A 17,617-nucleotide genomic window follows, 5' to 3' on the forward strand; every position below is an offset into this window, starting at 1 on the left:
TCGAACCTTGGCTTTAGCATTAATACAAAAGAAGAAAAAAACTAAAAAAGGTAAAAACTACGATAAAAACTAAAAAGAAAACACTAGAAAAAACTAAAAATGCTAAAAAACTAAAGAAAATAAAAAACGTAAAAAACTAAAAAAGAAAAGAACTAAAAACTAATAAAAAACTAAGAAAACTAAAAACTGAAACAGAAAAAAACTAAAAAAAAGGAAAAAACTGAAAAATAAAGGAGAAAAAGAAAACTAAAAACCGAGACACAGGGAATATAAATGACGACCGGGAAACTCAAAGAGAAATTACAGACTGGGACACTGGGACACAAATAACGACCGGGAGATATAAATGACGACCGGGACACTCAAAGATAAATTACAGACCGGGACACCGGGACACAAATGACGACCGGGACACAGGGAATATAAATGACGACCGGGACGCTCAAAGAGAAATTACAGACTGGGACACAAATGACGACCGGGATACTGGGAATATAAATGACGACCGGGACACAGGGAATGTTCGATTAGCAATCACCATCAACAAAGCTCAAGGGCAATCATTAGAATAATCAGGTATAGATCTGAATACGGATTGTTTTTCCCATGGACAATTTTATTTTGCATGTTCAAGAGTCGGTAAACCTGACAATCTATTTATATGCACAGACAATGGGACATCGAAGAATGTTGTATATTCGCAAGTTTTACGTAGTTAAAAACATATATATATATATATATATATATATATATATATATATATATATATATATATATATATATATATATATATATATATATATATATATATATATATATATATATATATATATATATATATATATATATATATATATATATATATATATATATATATATATATATATATATATATATATATATATATATATATATATATATATATATCTTTCTATATTCAGAGGTGGGACACAGGGACACAACTACAATGGCACGTAACTAATATGGCACGTAACGACTTACGCACGCGGGAGGGCTTGGGGGGCGCGAAGCGCCCCCACCAACTAGGTGGTATGCAATAAACTAGCTAGTATGTAATAAAATCATTAGATTACAAAAGTGCGTTACGTAAGCTAATTTATAAGTTACGTTTATCTTTTACTAATAAAAACATTCGTAAAAGTTAAAAATATAGTTGCCTTTTTAAGTAACCAAAAAATCGCAGGGCAACTAGGCTTCCTCCACCGTTCCCTGTTTTCTCAAAATAATTCGATCAAAACTATGAGAAAGCCATTTAGCCAAAAAAAATAAAAAAAAAACTTGCAAATTTCGTGTTAATTATTCCTCTGCGGAGAGCCAAAATCAAAACATGCATTGATTCAAAAACGTTCAGAAATTAAATAAAAAAAACAAGTTTTTTTAGCTGAAAGTAAGGAGCGACATTAAAACTTAAAACGAACAGAAATTACTTCGTATATGAAAGGGGCTGCTTCCTCGTCAACGCCCCGCTCTTTACGCTATAGTTTTTTACTGTTTTAAAAAGCAGAGTTTAGAGAAAGAGTCAAACTTTAGTGTAAAGAGCGAGGCGTTGAGGAGGGGACAATCCCTTTCATATACAGAATAATTTCTGTTCGTTTTAAGTTTTGAGGTCGCTCCTTACTTTCACTTAAAAAAATTATCTGCTTTTTATTCAATGTTAACAAAGAAATCCTTTTCTTAGTTCTTGCCACCTTCAAGTCTTGTTGTTGTAATTAATACCAATATGAAATCAGTCAAGCAGTATTTGGCTGGCATGTTTACACAATTGGCAGACTTGTTTTCCTAAAATATATAAACTTGGCAACAATGACAATCCAAGTGATGCTCTGCGACATTTTTCCTATGACTGAGACTTAGACAAAATCGTGGAAAATAAAGAAACCAATAGGTCATTTTCAAATTCAGATGTCAGGATTACAGAAGTTTTTAGTCCCTAAAAAAAAATTCAAAAAAATATATGACATGATTGAAAACCATCTAAAAACATAATGTTTAACCAAAATAATAGATGGTGTAATTTTTTCAAATTCTTTCTTTCTGTTTACTATCATGGGCAGTTATTGCTGTGTTCGATTTAGCAGTCTTTACGAAGTTATTAAATAATAATAAAATAAAGTTTTTATGACTGCAAGTAAGGAGCGACAGTAAAACTTAAAACGAACAGAAATTATTCCGTATATGAAAGGGGTTGTCCCCTCCACAACGCTCTTTACGCTGAAGTTTGATTCTTTCTCACAGCTCTACTTTTTTTAAAAATAAAAAAGCTTTACGTTTTTGTTAGTAACAAATATACGTAACTTACGAGCTAACTTACGTAACGAACTTCTATATTTGTGTATTTTTTTTACGTATATGAGGGGGATCTCCCCCTCGTCAATACCTCGCTCTTTACACTAAAGCTTGAATTTTGTCCCAAATCTTTAAGAATGACCCCTGAATCACAAAGGCCGTAAAATAAATAGTTGAAATTACTAAAAATACTTTAGCGTAAAGAGCAAGGTATTGTACAGGAGATGAACCCCTTTATATACGTAATATTTTATGTTCGTCTTAAGTTTTAATGCTGTTCATTACTTCCAGTTGAAAAAAAATATTTATTTTCTCATTGTTTTTTTTTAATAATACTAGAAAATCCTGCGCCCTCTTCATGGAAATTCTCTTCCCTCATGATAAATTTTTCCATGGAAAGATCATCCCACGTAAACTTCCTTTCCCCGACCCACCCCCACCCCAACGTGAAAAAGTCCCCCTGAAAACGTCTGTACACTTCATAATAACCATTACTGTATGTAAACAATGGTCAGAGTTTGTAACTTGCAGTCCCTCCCCCGGGTAATTTGGGGAAATAAGTAGTCCCCAAAGACATAGTCATTAAGTTTTCGACTATGCTGAACAGATTGGTTATCTCAAAATTTTGATCCGGTGACTTTGGGGAAAAATGTGCGTGGGAGGGGGCCAAGGTGCCCTCCAATTTTTTGGTCACTTAAAAAGGGCACTATAACTTTTAATTTCCGTTAGAATGAGCCCTCTCGCGACATTCTAGAACCACTGGGTCTATACGATCACCCCTGAATAATCTCCCTCCCCCAGCAATCCCCCCCCGAAAAGTCTCTGTAAATTTTCCAGTAACAAATATTATATGCAAATAATGTGCAAATTGCCTAACTTACAGCCTTTTCCGCAGAGGCTGTAAGCTGACATTTCATTCACAGAGGCATAGATATTGGACCCTTCAACTATGCTGAATCAATTGGCTCTTTCAATTTTTTTATTTAATGTTTGCTAGAGACAGAGGCTTTTATGACAAATTTTTAGAGTACTAAGAACAGTGAAAACAAAATCTGATTGTTTGAAATAGCCACGTCGTAACTTTTCAAACCACACATATAAAAAAAAATACGAAAAATCACGAATCCAATTTCTAATGACAAGAAAACTATTTGCAGTTATTCAATTATTAGTAGCACAGGGCAACAAACTAAAAAAGAAATACGGGTGAAAAATCAACAAAAAATAAGCCGAAACTTGTGCCACCAAACAGCTTAAGAAGGTGTAGATTTCCTTAGAAGGTGTAGTTGTCTTTAAGCATCAGCAGATTGTAAATACTTGAATGATTAGTAACAAACATTTTCGAGTTCAATTAATTAATTATGCTCATTTATTTTCATGGTTCAACATGGCAACACTGTAAAAATGTGATGCTGTCCTAAAAACTTTATAATTTTGAAACAATTAAAAGATATTTTTTTTTTTAATCATGGATTTCATGTATGAACAGACCTTCGATGGTTCCAGGGGCATTAGCGTTTTTATTTGATGTCATTGGTACTTTGGAAAGCTCTTATTAATACTGCTCAGGACTATCTTGGACACGGGCTATGAATTTATTCGCCAGTACAGTGGCAATCCTGACATAACTCTTTGAGTTTTTATAATCTTCTATGGATTCAAGATGGATGTCACGTACACGTATACGTATACGTATGGATGTCACGTATACATTTTTGAAGCTTCCGATCAACATTGGTGAGGTAAGTACTATCAGGTAAGTACTGTAAATTCACTCTTGAATTGCATGGCAATCCTAGTCATCCCTACTATGACTTCTAGGAAAAAAAGAGTCAGACTACTCACTTGCTATATTTGGTGGCAAAGTTGATCCACGGGTGGCTCCAATATTTGTAAAACTTTGGGAACTGCTTGCTCGCCTCAGACTGAACAACCGGGAAAATCTTCTTTCTCCATTAGTTGGTGAAGTTTCAGATGTTTCTATGGAATTAGAAGTGGAGGCTTTCCTATCAACTTCGTCACGACTTCGACTTCTTGATTCTCGCCATTTGTCACGGAGTAAAGAGCGTCCACCGTTGAAAAATGCCTTCAGCGTCGAGGAGCTCCTAAAATTATCGATATTCGTTAACTAAATTAAGTTTATGCAAGAAGAGATCATCAAAACGCAACCGATGTACCTATCGTAAGTGGGGTTTGCGAGTCAGATTCGTTAGATTTCAAGAATTTGAAGTAGGATCTGTTAGAAAGTAGGGTATTTAGTGTAAAGAAGTTCACAAAATTATTGACTTTTTCGCAAGTATTTTATTAAACTTTGATATTTTTATAAAAGTATCGATTCGGGAATGACCTGTGTTTTCCCTTAATTTCAACGTTGTACTTGTACTGAATATGCAGAAAATTGAAATGGCCAGAAATTGGCTTAATTAGCCTATTTGAATATGAATTTGCTACCTGCGATTACCTACTATTACTATCTTTTGTATCGTTAGCTAGATTCATCTTGCAGATAGAGAACTACTAACAACTCATCGCAGCACCAAGCCGTCTGAGGCCAACACAGCTACGCTCACTACTCCTCCGCTTTAATCTATTCAAAGCCTCCCTCTTGTACCCTCCCATGGAATTCCCATTCCCCTTAAATCTTTCCTTACATCCTCCCACCCCAACTGAGGACGATCTGCTTTCCATTTAGACACAGACGGTTGGCTGAAAAGGACAGTCTTTGGCAATCTATCATAAAAAGAACTCGTTTCCATAGAAAAAAAAAACAGATAGAATGACAGATAGGAGAAACTCAGCAAAAATGCTAATTCAAGTGGACATATTTTCAAATTAAAAAAAATAATAATGCCTTAAAATTTAACTGAGGTTGGTCAATCAGAAATTTTTATGATTAAAAGTTCAATATTGCTCAACTTGAGACATTATGAACAAGATATATAATTGGCATGGTGGTGTAAAATTTCGATATTCAGCAAACTGAGTCGATACTTACGCCACCAGGAGCAATTGGTTCAAATTATTCTTTTTACTCCTTAAGCTTGACGGAAGAGAGGGAAACAAATTATCAGCGAAGACATAGTGAACGAAGTTTATAATTTCATTTTCCTTGAAATTCAATGCCAAATTAAAAAGAAAAAATGAAATAACCCTTCAAAGACTTTATAAAGCAGTGAATGTGCTTGAAAATAAAATTTCTAAAAGAGAAAACAGGATTGACCAGCTTAAGCAGGACACTTTAATGTCGCTCCTTACTTTCAGATAAAAAAAAACACCGAGTTTGAAAAACTTACCTGAATAATTAAAACTAAATTTGCATGTTAATTTTACTTTTTTAGGTTAAATGGCTTTCTCAAAATTTGATCAGACGATTTCGAAAAAAGAGGGCGGGGGAACCTAGTTGCCCTGCAATTTTTTGGTTCCTTAAAAAGGCAACTGGAACTTTTAATTTTATTTAAGAACGTTTTTATCAGTAATAAATATACGTAACTTACAAATTAACTTACGTAACGAACTTCTATATTCGTATATTTTTATTACGTATATGAGGGGGTTCACCTACTCGTCAATACATTGCACTTTACACTAAAGTTTGAATTTTGTTCCAATTCTTTAAGAATGACCAGTGAATCACGAAGGCCGTTTAATTAGAATAAATAGCTCTTTTGAAATTACTAAAAATACTTTAGCGTGAAGAGCGAGGTATTGAGGAGGGGACAAACCCCCTAATATGCGAAATAATTTATGTTTGTTTTAAGTTTTAATGTAGCTCCTCACTTTTAGTTAAAAAAAATTATTTGATTTCCCATTGTTTTTTTAAATAATGCTGGAAAATCCAGCGCCCCTTTCATGGAAATTCTCTTCCTCCATGATAAATTCCTCTACGTATAGATCCTCTGACGTAACCCCCTCCTCCCGACCACCCCCCTAACCACCACCAGAAAAATCCCCCCTGAAAACGTCAGCATACTTCCCAGTAACCAATACTATATGTGAACAATGGGCAATACGATTATATACAATGGGCATATCTTGCAGACCCTCCCCCGGGGACTGTGGGGGATTAAGTCGTCCTCAAAGACGTATTATTTGATTATCGACTATGCTGAACAAAATGACTATCTCAAAATTTTGATCCGGTAACTTTGGAAAAAATGAGCGCGGGAGGGTGCCTAGTTGCCCCCCAATTTTTTAATCACTTAAAAAGGGCACTAGAATTTTTAATTTCTCTTGGAATGAGCCCTCTCGCGACATTCTATGACCACTGGGTTGATACGATCACCCCTGGAAAAAAATAAAAATAAAGACGCATCCGTGAACTTTCTTCTGACAAAAAATTAAAAATTCCACATTTTTGCAGATAGGAGCTTGAAACCGCTACAGTAGGATTCTCAGATACGCTGAATCTGATGGTGTGATTTTCATTCAGATTCTATGACTTTTAGGGGGTGTTTCTCCCTTTTTTCGAAAATAAGGAAAATTTTCTCAGGCTCGTAACTTTTGATGAGTAGGACTAAACTTGATGAAACTTATACATTTAAAATGAACATAAAAATCCGATTCTTTTGATGTATAGATTGGCATTAAATTCCGTTTTTTAGAGTTTAGGTTACTATTGAGCCGGGTCGCTCCTTACTACAGTTCGTTACCACGAACTGTTTGATTTCTTCTTTGTTCGTCAGGTGATTTAAATGGACTCCAAGTAAAACCTGCTTTTGTCAATATTTTTAGCCAGGAAAGGCGCCTTTACGAGCTCTAAAATAATACTTTTGATGAAATTAGTATCGTAAATAATTTCTGTGGGTCAGGCTAATTAAAATCCGATAAATATAAGCCCCATTTGTAATAGTAGCCTAAATATGTTTTAGATTTGGTGGGAGTGAAGATCATCAAAGGAAACTATTACTTTGAATGCACTTCCACTTAGCCTTCGGGGTCTCTCCCCGTCATAGATAATTTAAGACAGTGTTTCGGATGAACAGCCTGATGTAGTTGGCTTATGTGAGACATTTTGGATTCTGGCAATTAAATGTTGTTGGATATACATGGTTACAAAATGGAGCACATAAACCGATGAAAGATGGCTAAAGGAGGTCTTGCCACATATATATCGTGTAATTTGCACTATTGCTTGCGGGATGACTTATCAACGAATTTTGAAGGTATTTTTGAAGCAAAACCTATAGAAATTAGACCTAATGGTATTGAACTAATTATAACCAATATTTATCGTTCTCCTAGTGGTTCTGTTCCGTTGATTCTTCGAAATCTCGAGGAATATTTGACATAATACTGAAACGTCCGTGTCAGTTAATCATAATGGGTGACTTGAATATAAATTTGATGGATTCAAACTCTTCGGCTTCAGAGTATTTTCTTTAAACCATACTTGCCACAGGAACTCCGTCAACTAGATCCAACCCCACACGGGTAACTAATGTTACAGCTTTTTTGATTGACAATATCTTCTCTACGCTTAGCTTGAAGGAAAACTCGATTCTAGTTAGTGATATTTCCGATCATTTTCCCATATATTCTCGGTTCAGTTTTAATCGGAGAAAGAATAACCGGGCTCAAGTGTTTGATTCCTATTCTATTTGTTTAATGAGAAAGAGTTATCTCTTCTTGGTTCTAAAGTGGCAGAAAATTCATGAAGCTTGTTTAATAATGATAAGGATTTTTCTTGTTTATTTGAGTCCTTTTATGGAACCGTAAAAGAGGCTGCTATTTTTAATATTTGCAAAGTACCAAATTTTAATCATAGGTCTAAAAGGATCGTTCCCCTAAACCCATGGATTACTTCAGGGCTTTTCAAAAGCTGGAGAATTGAAAATAATCTTTGGCTGGCTTAAAAGTCCGCTACACTTTCAGTGAGTGCTATTTGTCTTTGTCAATTCAAGATTCACCAGAATATATATAAATCCTTGTGTAGGAAAGCCAAATCTCCTTATTATCTAGATAATTTTGTAGCGTATGGCAATGATTTTCGCAAAACTTGGTAGGTAATAAATTCTGTACTTAAACCAGGTTCTCAATCTAGCTCTGTACCGATGAGTCTGGTCATTGGTAATGAAGCTGTAGAGGGTGAATTTAATGTCCAAGAGGCAATCACTTCTCTCTTCGCCAGTAGTGGTAAGGATATTTCTTATACAGTTACTTTATCTCGGCCAAAGACGGACTTTAAATCTTAGCTCGGGCCGTCTTATCTGAAGTCTATGTTTCTAGAGCCAGTAACAGTAAGTGAAATTACAAAGATTGTTAATGGCTTGAAAAACTCGTCCTCCTCTGGGCCAGAATCTATTCCTATTAAGGTAGCTAAATCTATTCTTCCTTCAATAATTTTGCCTTTAATAAAACTTGCTAATCTTTCATTTGAACGTGGAGTTTTTCCGGATGCTCTCACGGATTATTGTTTTGCATAAAGGTAAACCAAGAAATTATTCAGCAAATTATCTTCCAATTTCAATTTTATCGGTAAAACTTTTAAAAGGCTGTGCTTTCTTGTCTCCTTACTTTTCTAAAATCAAAAAATTTCTTCATGATTTTCAATTTGGTTTCCGAATGAAGCACTCCACAGAACATGCCTACACGACCGTTTTGAATTTTATACATTCTGTGTTAGATTCGGTATTAATTCCGGCTTCTACATTCCTGGATATTCGTAAGGCATTCGATTCCTTAATGCATGAGACTCTTCTATCGAAGATGTCTCATTTTGCATAAGGGAAAATGTGTTTTATTGATTTCAGTCTTATTTGAATGATAGATTAATATATGTTGATACACTTTTCCGTTCACCCTCACAAGTGAATTTTGGTGTCCCTCAGGGATCAATTTTTGGGCCTGTGCTATTTTTGGTTTATGTAAATGATCTTTTTATGTATTAAAAAAAAACAGAAACTTATTAATTGATGCAGATTTTGTCACCCGAAGCCTTTCCTTGCCCCTAGTGGCAACTGTAGTTCGCCATCTTCTGATGTCCTTGCTTATTTTGCTGATGACAGCATGCTTGGCACTTTGGGAAATTGTGAATCAGAGCTTCAATTAAATCTGTGAAATATTGTTTGAGATAGTAATTTCATGGCTTGATGCTAATTATCTTATCCTAAATTTTTCAAAGTCCAGTTTTTCTATTTGTTCGTATGTTTCTCAGGTTTATCTCCAGTTACCTGAAATTTACCTCCAAACTGGATAATCCATAGATTTAAAGCTCGATATGATCGTTTTTTGGGCATTCTTGTTGATGAAAACCTGTCTTTCAAGCGTCACATGATTTGATTAAAATGAAGATACGCAGGAGCCTCGGTATTTTAAGGAAACTTAAACATACACTTCCTGGATCAATTTTGCGTTTCTTACTGTCCAATAGTATGTATGCCAAAGGTTTCAAAGATTTTCCATAAAGCTAGAAACGTCATTCAGGAAACTAATCGTTCAGGAGTTATTCCATTACTTGATCTTGAGTCACTGTATATTCATTTTGTGTGCATGTTTTACTTTTTTTAACTTCATGAGGACCCCCCCCTAAGTTTTTCACCATCTTTTGCCTCTGATCAAAATAATTATAATCGTCGCAATACAAAAAATCGTATTCAAGTTCCATTTACTCCTTGCATAAGGTCAGATTTTAATTCTTGCGAGATTAATGGCGAGCTTTTCATTCAGAGTTTTCATTCAGAGTTCAAGGAGTTAACAACAAAACCAGATTTCATTTCTTTCGGATAACATCCATGCTTACATTTAGACAAATTGTGTAACTAACTAGTTTAAACCAAGATTGAAATAACGTTTCTCTCCCGCGTGGCTTTGAGCCAATATTGTGATTTTTTCGAATGGTGAAAAAAAGTCTTATTGCTAATTAGCGATACTGGATCAAATCAAGGAGTGATAAAGGTTTTACATTTTGCACTTTGATAAGTTTATAAGGGTGTAAATGGCAGTCCAAACACGAGAGGCCGAGAAAATGCAAAGTGCCCAGTTCTTGCAAGAAATTAATTTTAAACTGGATTTATTACCGGTGCTTTCGCAGAAAGTTAATACGATTCCTGAACTTTCGGATAGCATTGATGCCATACAAGTACAGTTAAGTAACATTATTACGCAGTTATCTAACAATGCTAAGACAAATGATGAAATTAAAAAAGAGCTGGAAAATGTGAAATCTAACCTAGCAGTCTCTTATGAACGAGCCAACAAGCTCGAAGCAGAGCAGAAAAGAACGAATTTAATCTTCTATAATTACACCCCTCAACAACTCGGCGATTATACTCTGAAGCAAGAAATAACGGGGTTATTAAATCGTACTATGCCGTCTCTCGGGATAAATCGAAGTGATATACGTGACATTTTTAGATTGAAATCAGGGCCGATAGTAGTAAAGCTAAACTCGGTTGAAATCAAAGACTATATTTTAAGAAATAGCTCCGTATTAAGAAGGTTTGGTTTATCGGTGGCTCCGGATTACACAGCTATAAAAAGGGAGGCCCGTAAACATTTAAAGGAAATGTTGACTACTGCGCAAAATGACGGCCGTGATGCAAAATTACGAGGTGACAAACTATTCATTGAAGGCCGAATATTCAGGTATGATGGAAATTCAATAGTCGAGATTAAGCGTAATTTGAAGCCAGTACAAAAATCTGGTCCACCCTTTAGTGCTAGGCTCCCAAATGATCCCAATAATATTCCGATGAGGCTAGTTAGTGATGCCAGTGATAGTGATACTGAGACATTAGTACCATCGACCAGCACTCCTCAGGCAGTATCGACAGCTAAAAGACCTTCTAGTGCTATTGTCAGCCCAAATGACTTGTTTCGACCAGGTACTCGTAATGTAGCACCCAAAGGAAGCCATTCGCCAAGAAAGAAGTTTAATGATAGACATCGTGGTGGTTTTTCACGTGATTTTTATTACAATAAACACCGAAGTGAGTTAGCGGATATAAATAACCGCACTCGTGAGTATTATCATGTTGCCTTTCCCCCGACTAAGACTAGTAACGAGCAATCTCAACCAAAGGCTAGTGATGTTAACGTGCTAACAGAAGGCGTAGAAACATAGGATATAGAGGGCCATATACTGAGTCTAGTGTCATGGAACATACAAGGATTACGTGATAAGTTGACCTATTTATATGACGATTTATTTTCGTTTGATGTGATTTCTCTGATTGAAACATGGAACGATTGTTCTCCTATATCACCTCTCCCCGGGTATTTCGTTGAACAGACCGTGCGTAATGTAGCAAGAAATAATAGACATTATGGTGGCATTTTGGTTTTGGTTAAAGCATCTGCTATTGACGGCTATGAGAGAATTAGTAGTAGATCTGAAAACTTGCTTTGGCTGTCTATTTATTTGAAATGTGGGAAGCAATTAATTTTTGGTGTAGTGTATATACCTCCACAGAATAGTTCGTATAATCGAGAAAATACTTGGGAAATTTTAGGGGAAGAATTTTCGTTAATACAAGAAAGTTATAAAGATCTGGATTGTGTGTTAATGGGGGATTTCAATGCTTATACCGGCCTGGAGGCTGAGATCCCAGATGTGTTGATCCCAGATTTAGGTGATTTTGTCCCAATTTGTTGTAGAATACCACGAAGCAACAAGGATGAAAAAGAAAAATAAATGTATGGGGAAGAAAGCTCCTGGCGTTTTGTGGGGAACATGGTCTGATGATTGCGAATGGTAGGTTTGGGAAGGATAAGGGTAGGGGCGAGTTCACTTGCCTTTCGGGTCCAACTCCAAGTGTTGTAGATTATGTGCTAATTAATACGCAATTTGTACCTGAATCAATAAATATGGGAGTATTAGATTTAGTTGGATCTGATCATAGAGCTATTATGCTTGAGGTGAAGATTGGGCAGTTTGCGAAACACGGTTCACGACTAAGAAATTTCTATAATGCGAATTATAGAAAAATAGGTTTAGGAAAACGAATTAGAAATGATTTAACAGATAAAGATATTGAGGCATTTAGAAGGGAGCTCTTGGACTCGCATGTAAAAAATAATTTGAAAGCGTTAGAAGATAATGAAAAAGATGCACATAGTGTAATTATGCTGTTAAATGAAATAATGGGCAGTTGTGCAGAATCATGTGGCCTAACTAAAAAATTAAAAAAGAATGAGGGATATTTTGACTTGGATTGCAAGTTAATGAAAGAAGAAGCAAAATATTTATTAAATCGTTTGAATGAATTTGATAGCGCGGAAGATCAAAGTCTAAAATTGGCTAATTATAATGATAAAAGAAGAGAATATAAAAGTTTAATAAAAAGAAAAAAAAAGAGTACGAGCATAAGAAGAAACTGGATATCGCTGATGATTTTAGAAATAAAGATTTTAAAAAGTTTTGGGGCTATATAAAGAATGATTGTGGAAGGAGAAATGTTAATACCCAGGCTGTTCCGGAAGCTGATTCATGGCCTGATTACCTAAATAATTTAGAAGGTGTTTGTGCAGATCTTCAGGAGGTAGCGCATACCCCAGAGATGGTTATTTATCCCATGAGAGAACATGATTACGATTTAGTGGGTGATGTGAATGGCCAAGAGATTAAGTCAATATTTAAGAATTTAAAAGGTGGTACTGCTGCGGGTGTTGATGGTATACCAATATTGTTATTTAAGAATTTTCTTTCCATTTTGATACCGATAATTGTTCTTCTTTGTAATAAGGTGTTAAGGTCAGGGCAATGGCCAAGCGCTTGGAAGACATCATTGTTTATACCACTTTTTAAGAGAGGAAACCCGAAGGCTCATGAAAATTATCGTTTAATAGCACTTGTCCCTGCTTTAAGTAAGGTTTTGGAGAAAATATTAGATACCAGGCTTTCCAATTGGTTAAATACAAATAATTTAATACATGAAGAACAAGGAGGTTTCAGGACAGGGTATGGGACGACAGATAGTGTGTTTATTTTAAAGGCATTAATAGATAAATATGGAAAGGGTAAAACTTGTCTTTATGTGGGATTTCTGGATCTCCATAAGGCTTTTGATAGTGTCGACAGAGAGTTATTGAAGGATGCCATGCTAAATATTGGCCTTCCCCATTCATTTGTTAGATTGATAGTGAGCATGTATACTTGTGTGAGTGGAATCATTCAAGTTGGTAATAGGTTTTCGAAGCTTTTTGATATTAAGCGGGGAGTAAAACAGGGCAGCACCCTTTCACCTAAGTTGTTTAATATTTTTATTAATGATGTTGTTAATTTTCTAGAGAATAGATGGGCTCCGAAAGTTAGCCTAGGGACTCAAAAACTATCTCTCTTATTATTTGCAGATGATATTGCTTTGGTGGCTAATAAACCGCAAGATCTACAGACTCTTTTGAATCTCATAGATGAATATTTGCATATAAAAAAGTTAAGGCTGAATACTGAAAAGAGCGAAGTTGTTATTTTTAAAAAAAGGAAGGTTGGGGACGATGAAAAATATACGTTTAAATTTAATAATAAGGAACTATTTATAAGTAAAAGAATAAAATATTTAGGCTTTATCTTATCGGAAAATGGAAGCCTAAGGAGTCATGTTGATGAAATAATTAAGAGAGGTAGGGTGGCCATGTCAGCTATATTTAGAAACCCGACGATAATGGGGATCAAAAACCTAAAAATGCATAAAAGAATATTTAACACAAAAATTTTACCCGTAATAGAATATGGAGCAGAGATATGGGGTGGAGAAACGGTGCAGCAACTGGAGTCCCTTCAGCTCCAGTATTATAAAAGAGTGTTTGGTTTACATCAGACAACTCATTCACAGATTCTGAAAGGTGATATGGGCCTGTTTTCTTTAAAGCTACGTAGGTATATTTTAATGCTTAGATTCTGGTTGAAGTTAACTAAGAGTAATGAAGATAGACTAGTAAGAGTGGCATATGAAGAGATGTTGAAATGTGGTTTAAAAACCTCGTGGCCATCCCAAATTAAATCATTACTAGAAAAAGTAGGAATGCCTTATTTATGGAATAATGGTCTTTGCTCTCGCGATGTACCAGCAAATTTAGAAAGCCAGGTACGATTTATATTAGAGAGTCAGGAAATTCAGCATTGGCAAGGGCTGGTTCTTGATTCTACAACCCTACAACATTATAATCAGGCAAAACCTAGTTTTGGGGAGGAAGTTTATTTTAAACTTAATTTACCGGCTATGATTCTACGTCGTTGGATTCAGCTTAGGGCAAATTGTCTTCCAATCCAGAACAGGCAAAAAACGTTCGACAAAAATAAAATGATAGTTGGTCCTGATAGGCGGTATCTTTGTCCTCTTTGTAAAGATGATGATGAAGACTTGGATCATTTTCTCCGGAAATGCCCGGTGCTCTTGGATTTACGGGAAATTTATTTGCATGGGATTAATTTGATGCTTCCGGGTATTCTACAAAATAGTAACCCAACCACAATATTTCGAGTGGGAGTATATATAGAAAAATCTTTAATAAGAAGAAAAAGTTTTATATGATTAATTTCTTTTGTAGTTAGATTTGGTACTTTTTGCGTTTAATTCTGTTTTTTGTGCGTGTTCGTACTGTTGTTAATTTCCTTGCTTGTTTGTTATTTATTTATATGTTGTGTGTATATGGCCCACGGGTTTTTGAAATACACTTATCTATCTATCTATCTATTGTGTGGAATAAATTGCCTGAAGCAGCTCGAAGGTGCCACTCATTCGGTTTGTTAAAAAAAATGTTGAAAGTTCTTTGGCTTCTTAGAAGTTATTTTTATTTATTTATTTATTTATTTTTCTTAAATATTTATTACTATATTATTGGAGTATATTTTATCTACTTAATTAAATTAGTCTATTCAATCTACTTAGTTTTGTTTTCTCTAGTTTCTATTTTATTTATATTTTCTTTTAATTATCCTTTTTGTTTCTCTCTCTGCGAATAAGTTATCATTTTTTCTCGTTTGTCTTCCCCCTTCTTTACAGGCCAATGAGCCTTTGGGGAAATAGCAAAATGCAATATTGTATGTATATTTCATGATGAATTAATCTTATCCTATCTAAATAATCCCATCTTTTTTTACACATATTTGTATTTGCCGGTTGTTCCTATGTCATATTTTGAGTCAGTAATAGAAATGAAGCCTTTCAGGCTCTTTTTTTTATAAAATTTTAATCAAATTATAGAACAAAACTTTTTGAATCACAACATATTTCAGAAGTAAATCCTCTATTTCTTCGTGCTTTTAGTCTTTTTCTTAGAGAAAAAATACATTTTTCGATGACCTTTAAACGTTCTTTGTGGCATAATAATGCCAAAACACCTGTTATTCGTAATTATTAAATTGGATTTAATATTTCTTTTAAACCTGAATTCTCATCCTAATTTTGGATAGGTTTCAAAATTCCCTTCGACCACAAAAATTACTTTAAACACTTTTGCGTATTTTTCACCTTTCTAAAGGTGAAGTTAAAGGAAATACATTCTAATGGGACAGATTTGTCATGAAGGTTTGCATTCTTGAAGAGCCATAAGCGAAGAGGAAAAAGGGTAAATATTAAAACAAAAGCTTGACAGTAGATAATTTTACAAACGGAAAGTTGATAGAAACTAACAATCCAATTTTTTTTTGTCACATGTCAAATTTTTTTTGTCATCAATTTTTTGTCCATTATATGAATAATGGAGGGAAAAAAATGCATCTTCAAACAATATGATGAACAAGATCTTTCAGTCTCTCAATGGGATAGTGCCCCGGTCGCCGGAACCATTTTGAACATCGCTGGTCGGAAGAAAGGCATAATATAGAAAAAAAATGTAACTCCTTTAAGGGAATTCTTTATCCATATACACATGTGAAATAGTCTAATGTCTATTTTTTAATTCCACAAACGCCATTCTTACCCAAAAAATGTTTTGTCCTTTTACTGACGAAAAAATCCCAGGTGTGGGGTTCAAATCCACTCTCCTCTAATCCTGATTTCAATCGATAACAAGCTTGAATAGTTCATTTTGCACTTTTCTTGTATTTAAATATAAAAATAAACCATAAGCGGGTTTTCTCTAGATTTAGTCTCATTATCAATAATTTTATGATATTTTGGTATGTTAAATAGTTATATAAATCAATAACTGTATTATATGTTAATAATTTACTATCTTAAACAAGCAAATCTCCTCCCACCTTTCTCCTTTTTACCATTTGTTGGGTAATACACTCATTTTGGCCATTCTATTTGAAGCTTTTGTTTTCTATATTAGGCCTACTAAAAAAAAAAAAAAAAAAAAAAAAAAAAAAAAAAAAAAAAAAAAAAAAAAAAAAAAAAAAAAAAAAAACATGGATTTCAGGATTTCATAGACGTTTTTGAAAGAACGATTTATTCAAGCAACATCATTTCGGAGATTTTCATTCTTGAAATATTCACTCGACTAGTTAAAGGTCTGCTAGTTCACCTGACTAGGTTAAAGGTCACCTGACTAGTTAAAAGTGTATCCGCTTCGATTGTTCCCCCTTATTCATTTTTACCACTTATTGGGTAATTTAATCACTTTGGCAATTTTACTTGATTTTTTTTTTTAGCTAGTTCACCTGACTAGGTTAAAGGTCACCTGACTAGTTAAAGGTGTCTCTGCTGCAGTTATTCGTCGATCAGTCTTTCCAGTATGCCTAAATGTTACGAAAGCAGACACTTAATTTCTGAATTTAATTCAATTATAAAACGAGAAAAGAGTTTTTAATTCAATTTTAGCTTCGATGAAGACAATAAAAGTTTTTTATCTTAAAAAATATAGCAAGCAAACAGTTTAGTCAAGTGGAATATAATAGAACGTTCTTTTTCTTTCTTATTCTTATTATTCTTATTTCTTATTCACTTTGTTATCTTCCTGTATATAGAATTTTTGAAAATAATCGTCTTGGTCCACCCTGTGTGCCATATTGCTCCTATGAATTAATTGAGCCCACTCAGACAAAATTAGGAGAATTAACTGCTCGTTCAGGCCGCGACGATGTCACTTATTTTTCATTTTGACTGACCCTCTTAGGTTAATAATGTGTTTATATTTTAGCGGGAGAAGGGGAGAGTCTTTTATACAGCTGCTCCATGCCTACTAAATCTACTTCATTTTTTGAGACGGCTTTTGGTGAAACTAGATTTTACAGCTACCTACGACTTTTTCCTATAATCATTGGTAACGTAATTCTTTCTTATGGCATCATTTATGTTTTGCAGACAAGCATTCACTGTTTATTCTACTCTTGGTGTCAATAAATACATAAATATCCGTCTCCTTTTCACTGAGTGTCAGAGAAACTGAGTCCCAGAGAAATGAGTGATTTATGAACCGGGGCTCT

At 34.5% G+C, this 17,617-nt stretch overlaps 1 protein-coding gene across 6 annotated transcripts in view; it reads right to left on the minus strand.

Annotated features, from left to right (window-relative positions):
• The window catches only part of LOC136026871 (rho guanine nucleotide exchange factor 10-like), a 254,534-nt gene that overhangs the window by 85,859 nt on the left and 151,058 nt on the right, over positions 1-17,617 (minus strand). For all 6 annotated transcript variants that reach the window (XM_065703651.1, XM_065703652.1, XM_065703653.1 and 3 more), the window contains one exon: positions 4,153-4,412. In XM_065703651.1, the coding sequence (XP_065559723.1) occupies positions 4,153-4,412 (260 nt within the window). The remainder of the gene's footprint in view (positions 1-4,152; positions 4,413-17,617) is intronic.

Source organism: Artemia franciscana, chromosome 5 (genome assembly GCF_032884065.1).
Source record: "Artemia franciscana chromosome 5, ASM3288406v1, whole genome shotgun sequence".
Taxonomy (NCBI): Eukaryota; Metazoa; Arthropoda; class Branchiopoda; order Anostraca; family Artemiidae; genus Artemia; species Artemia franciscana.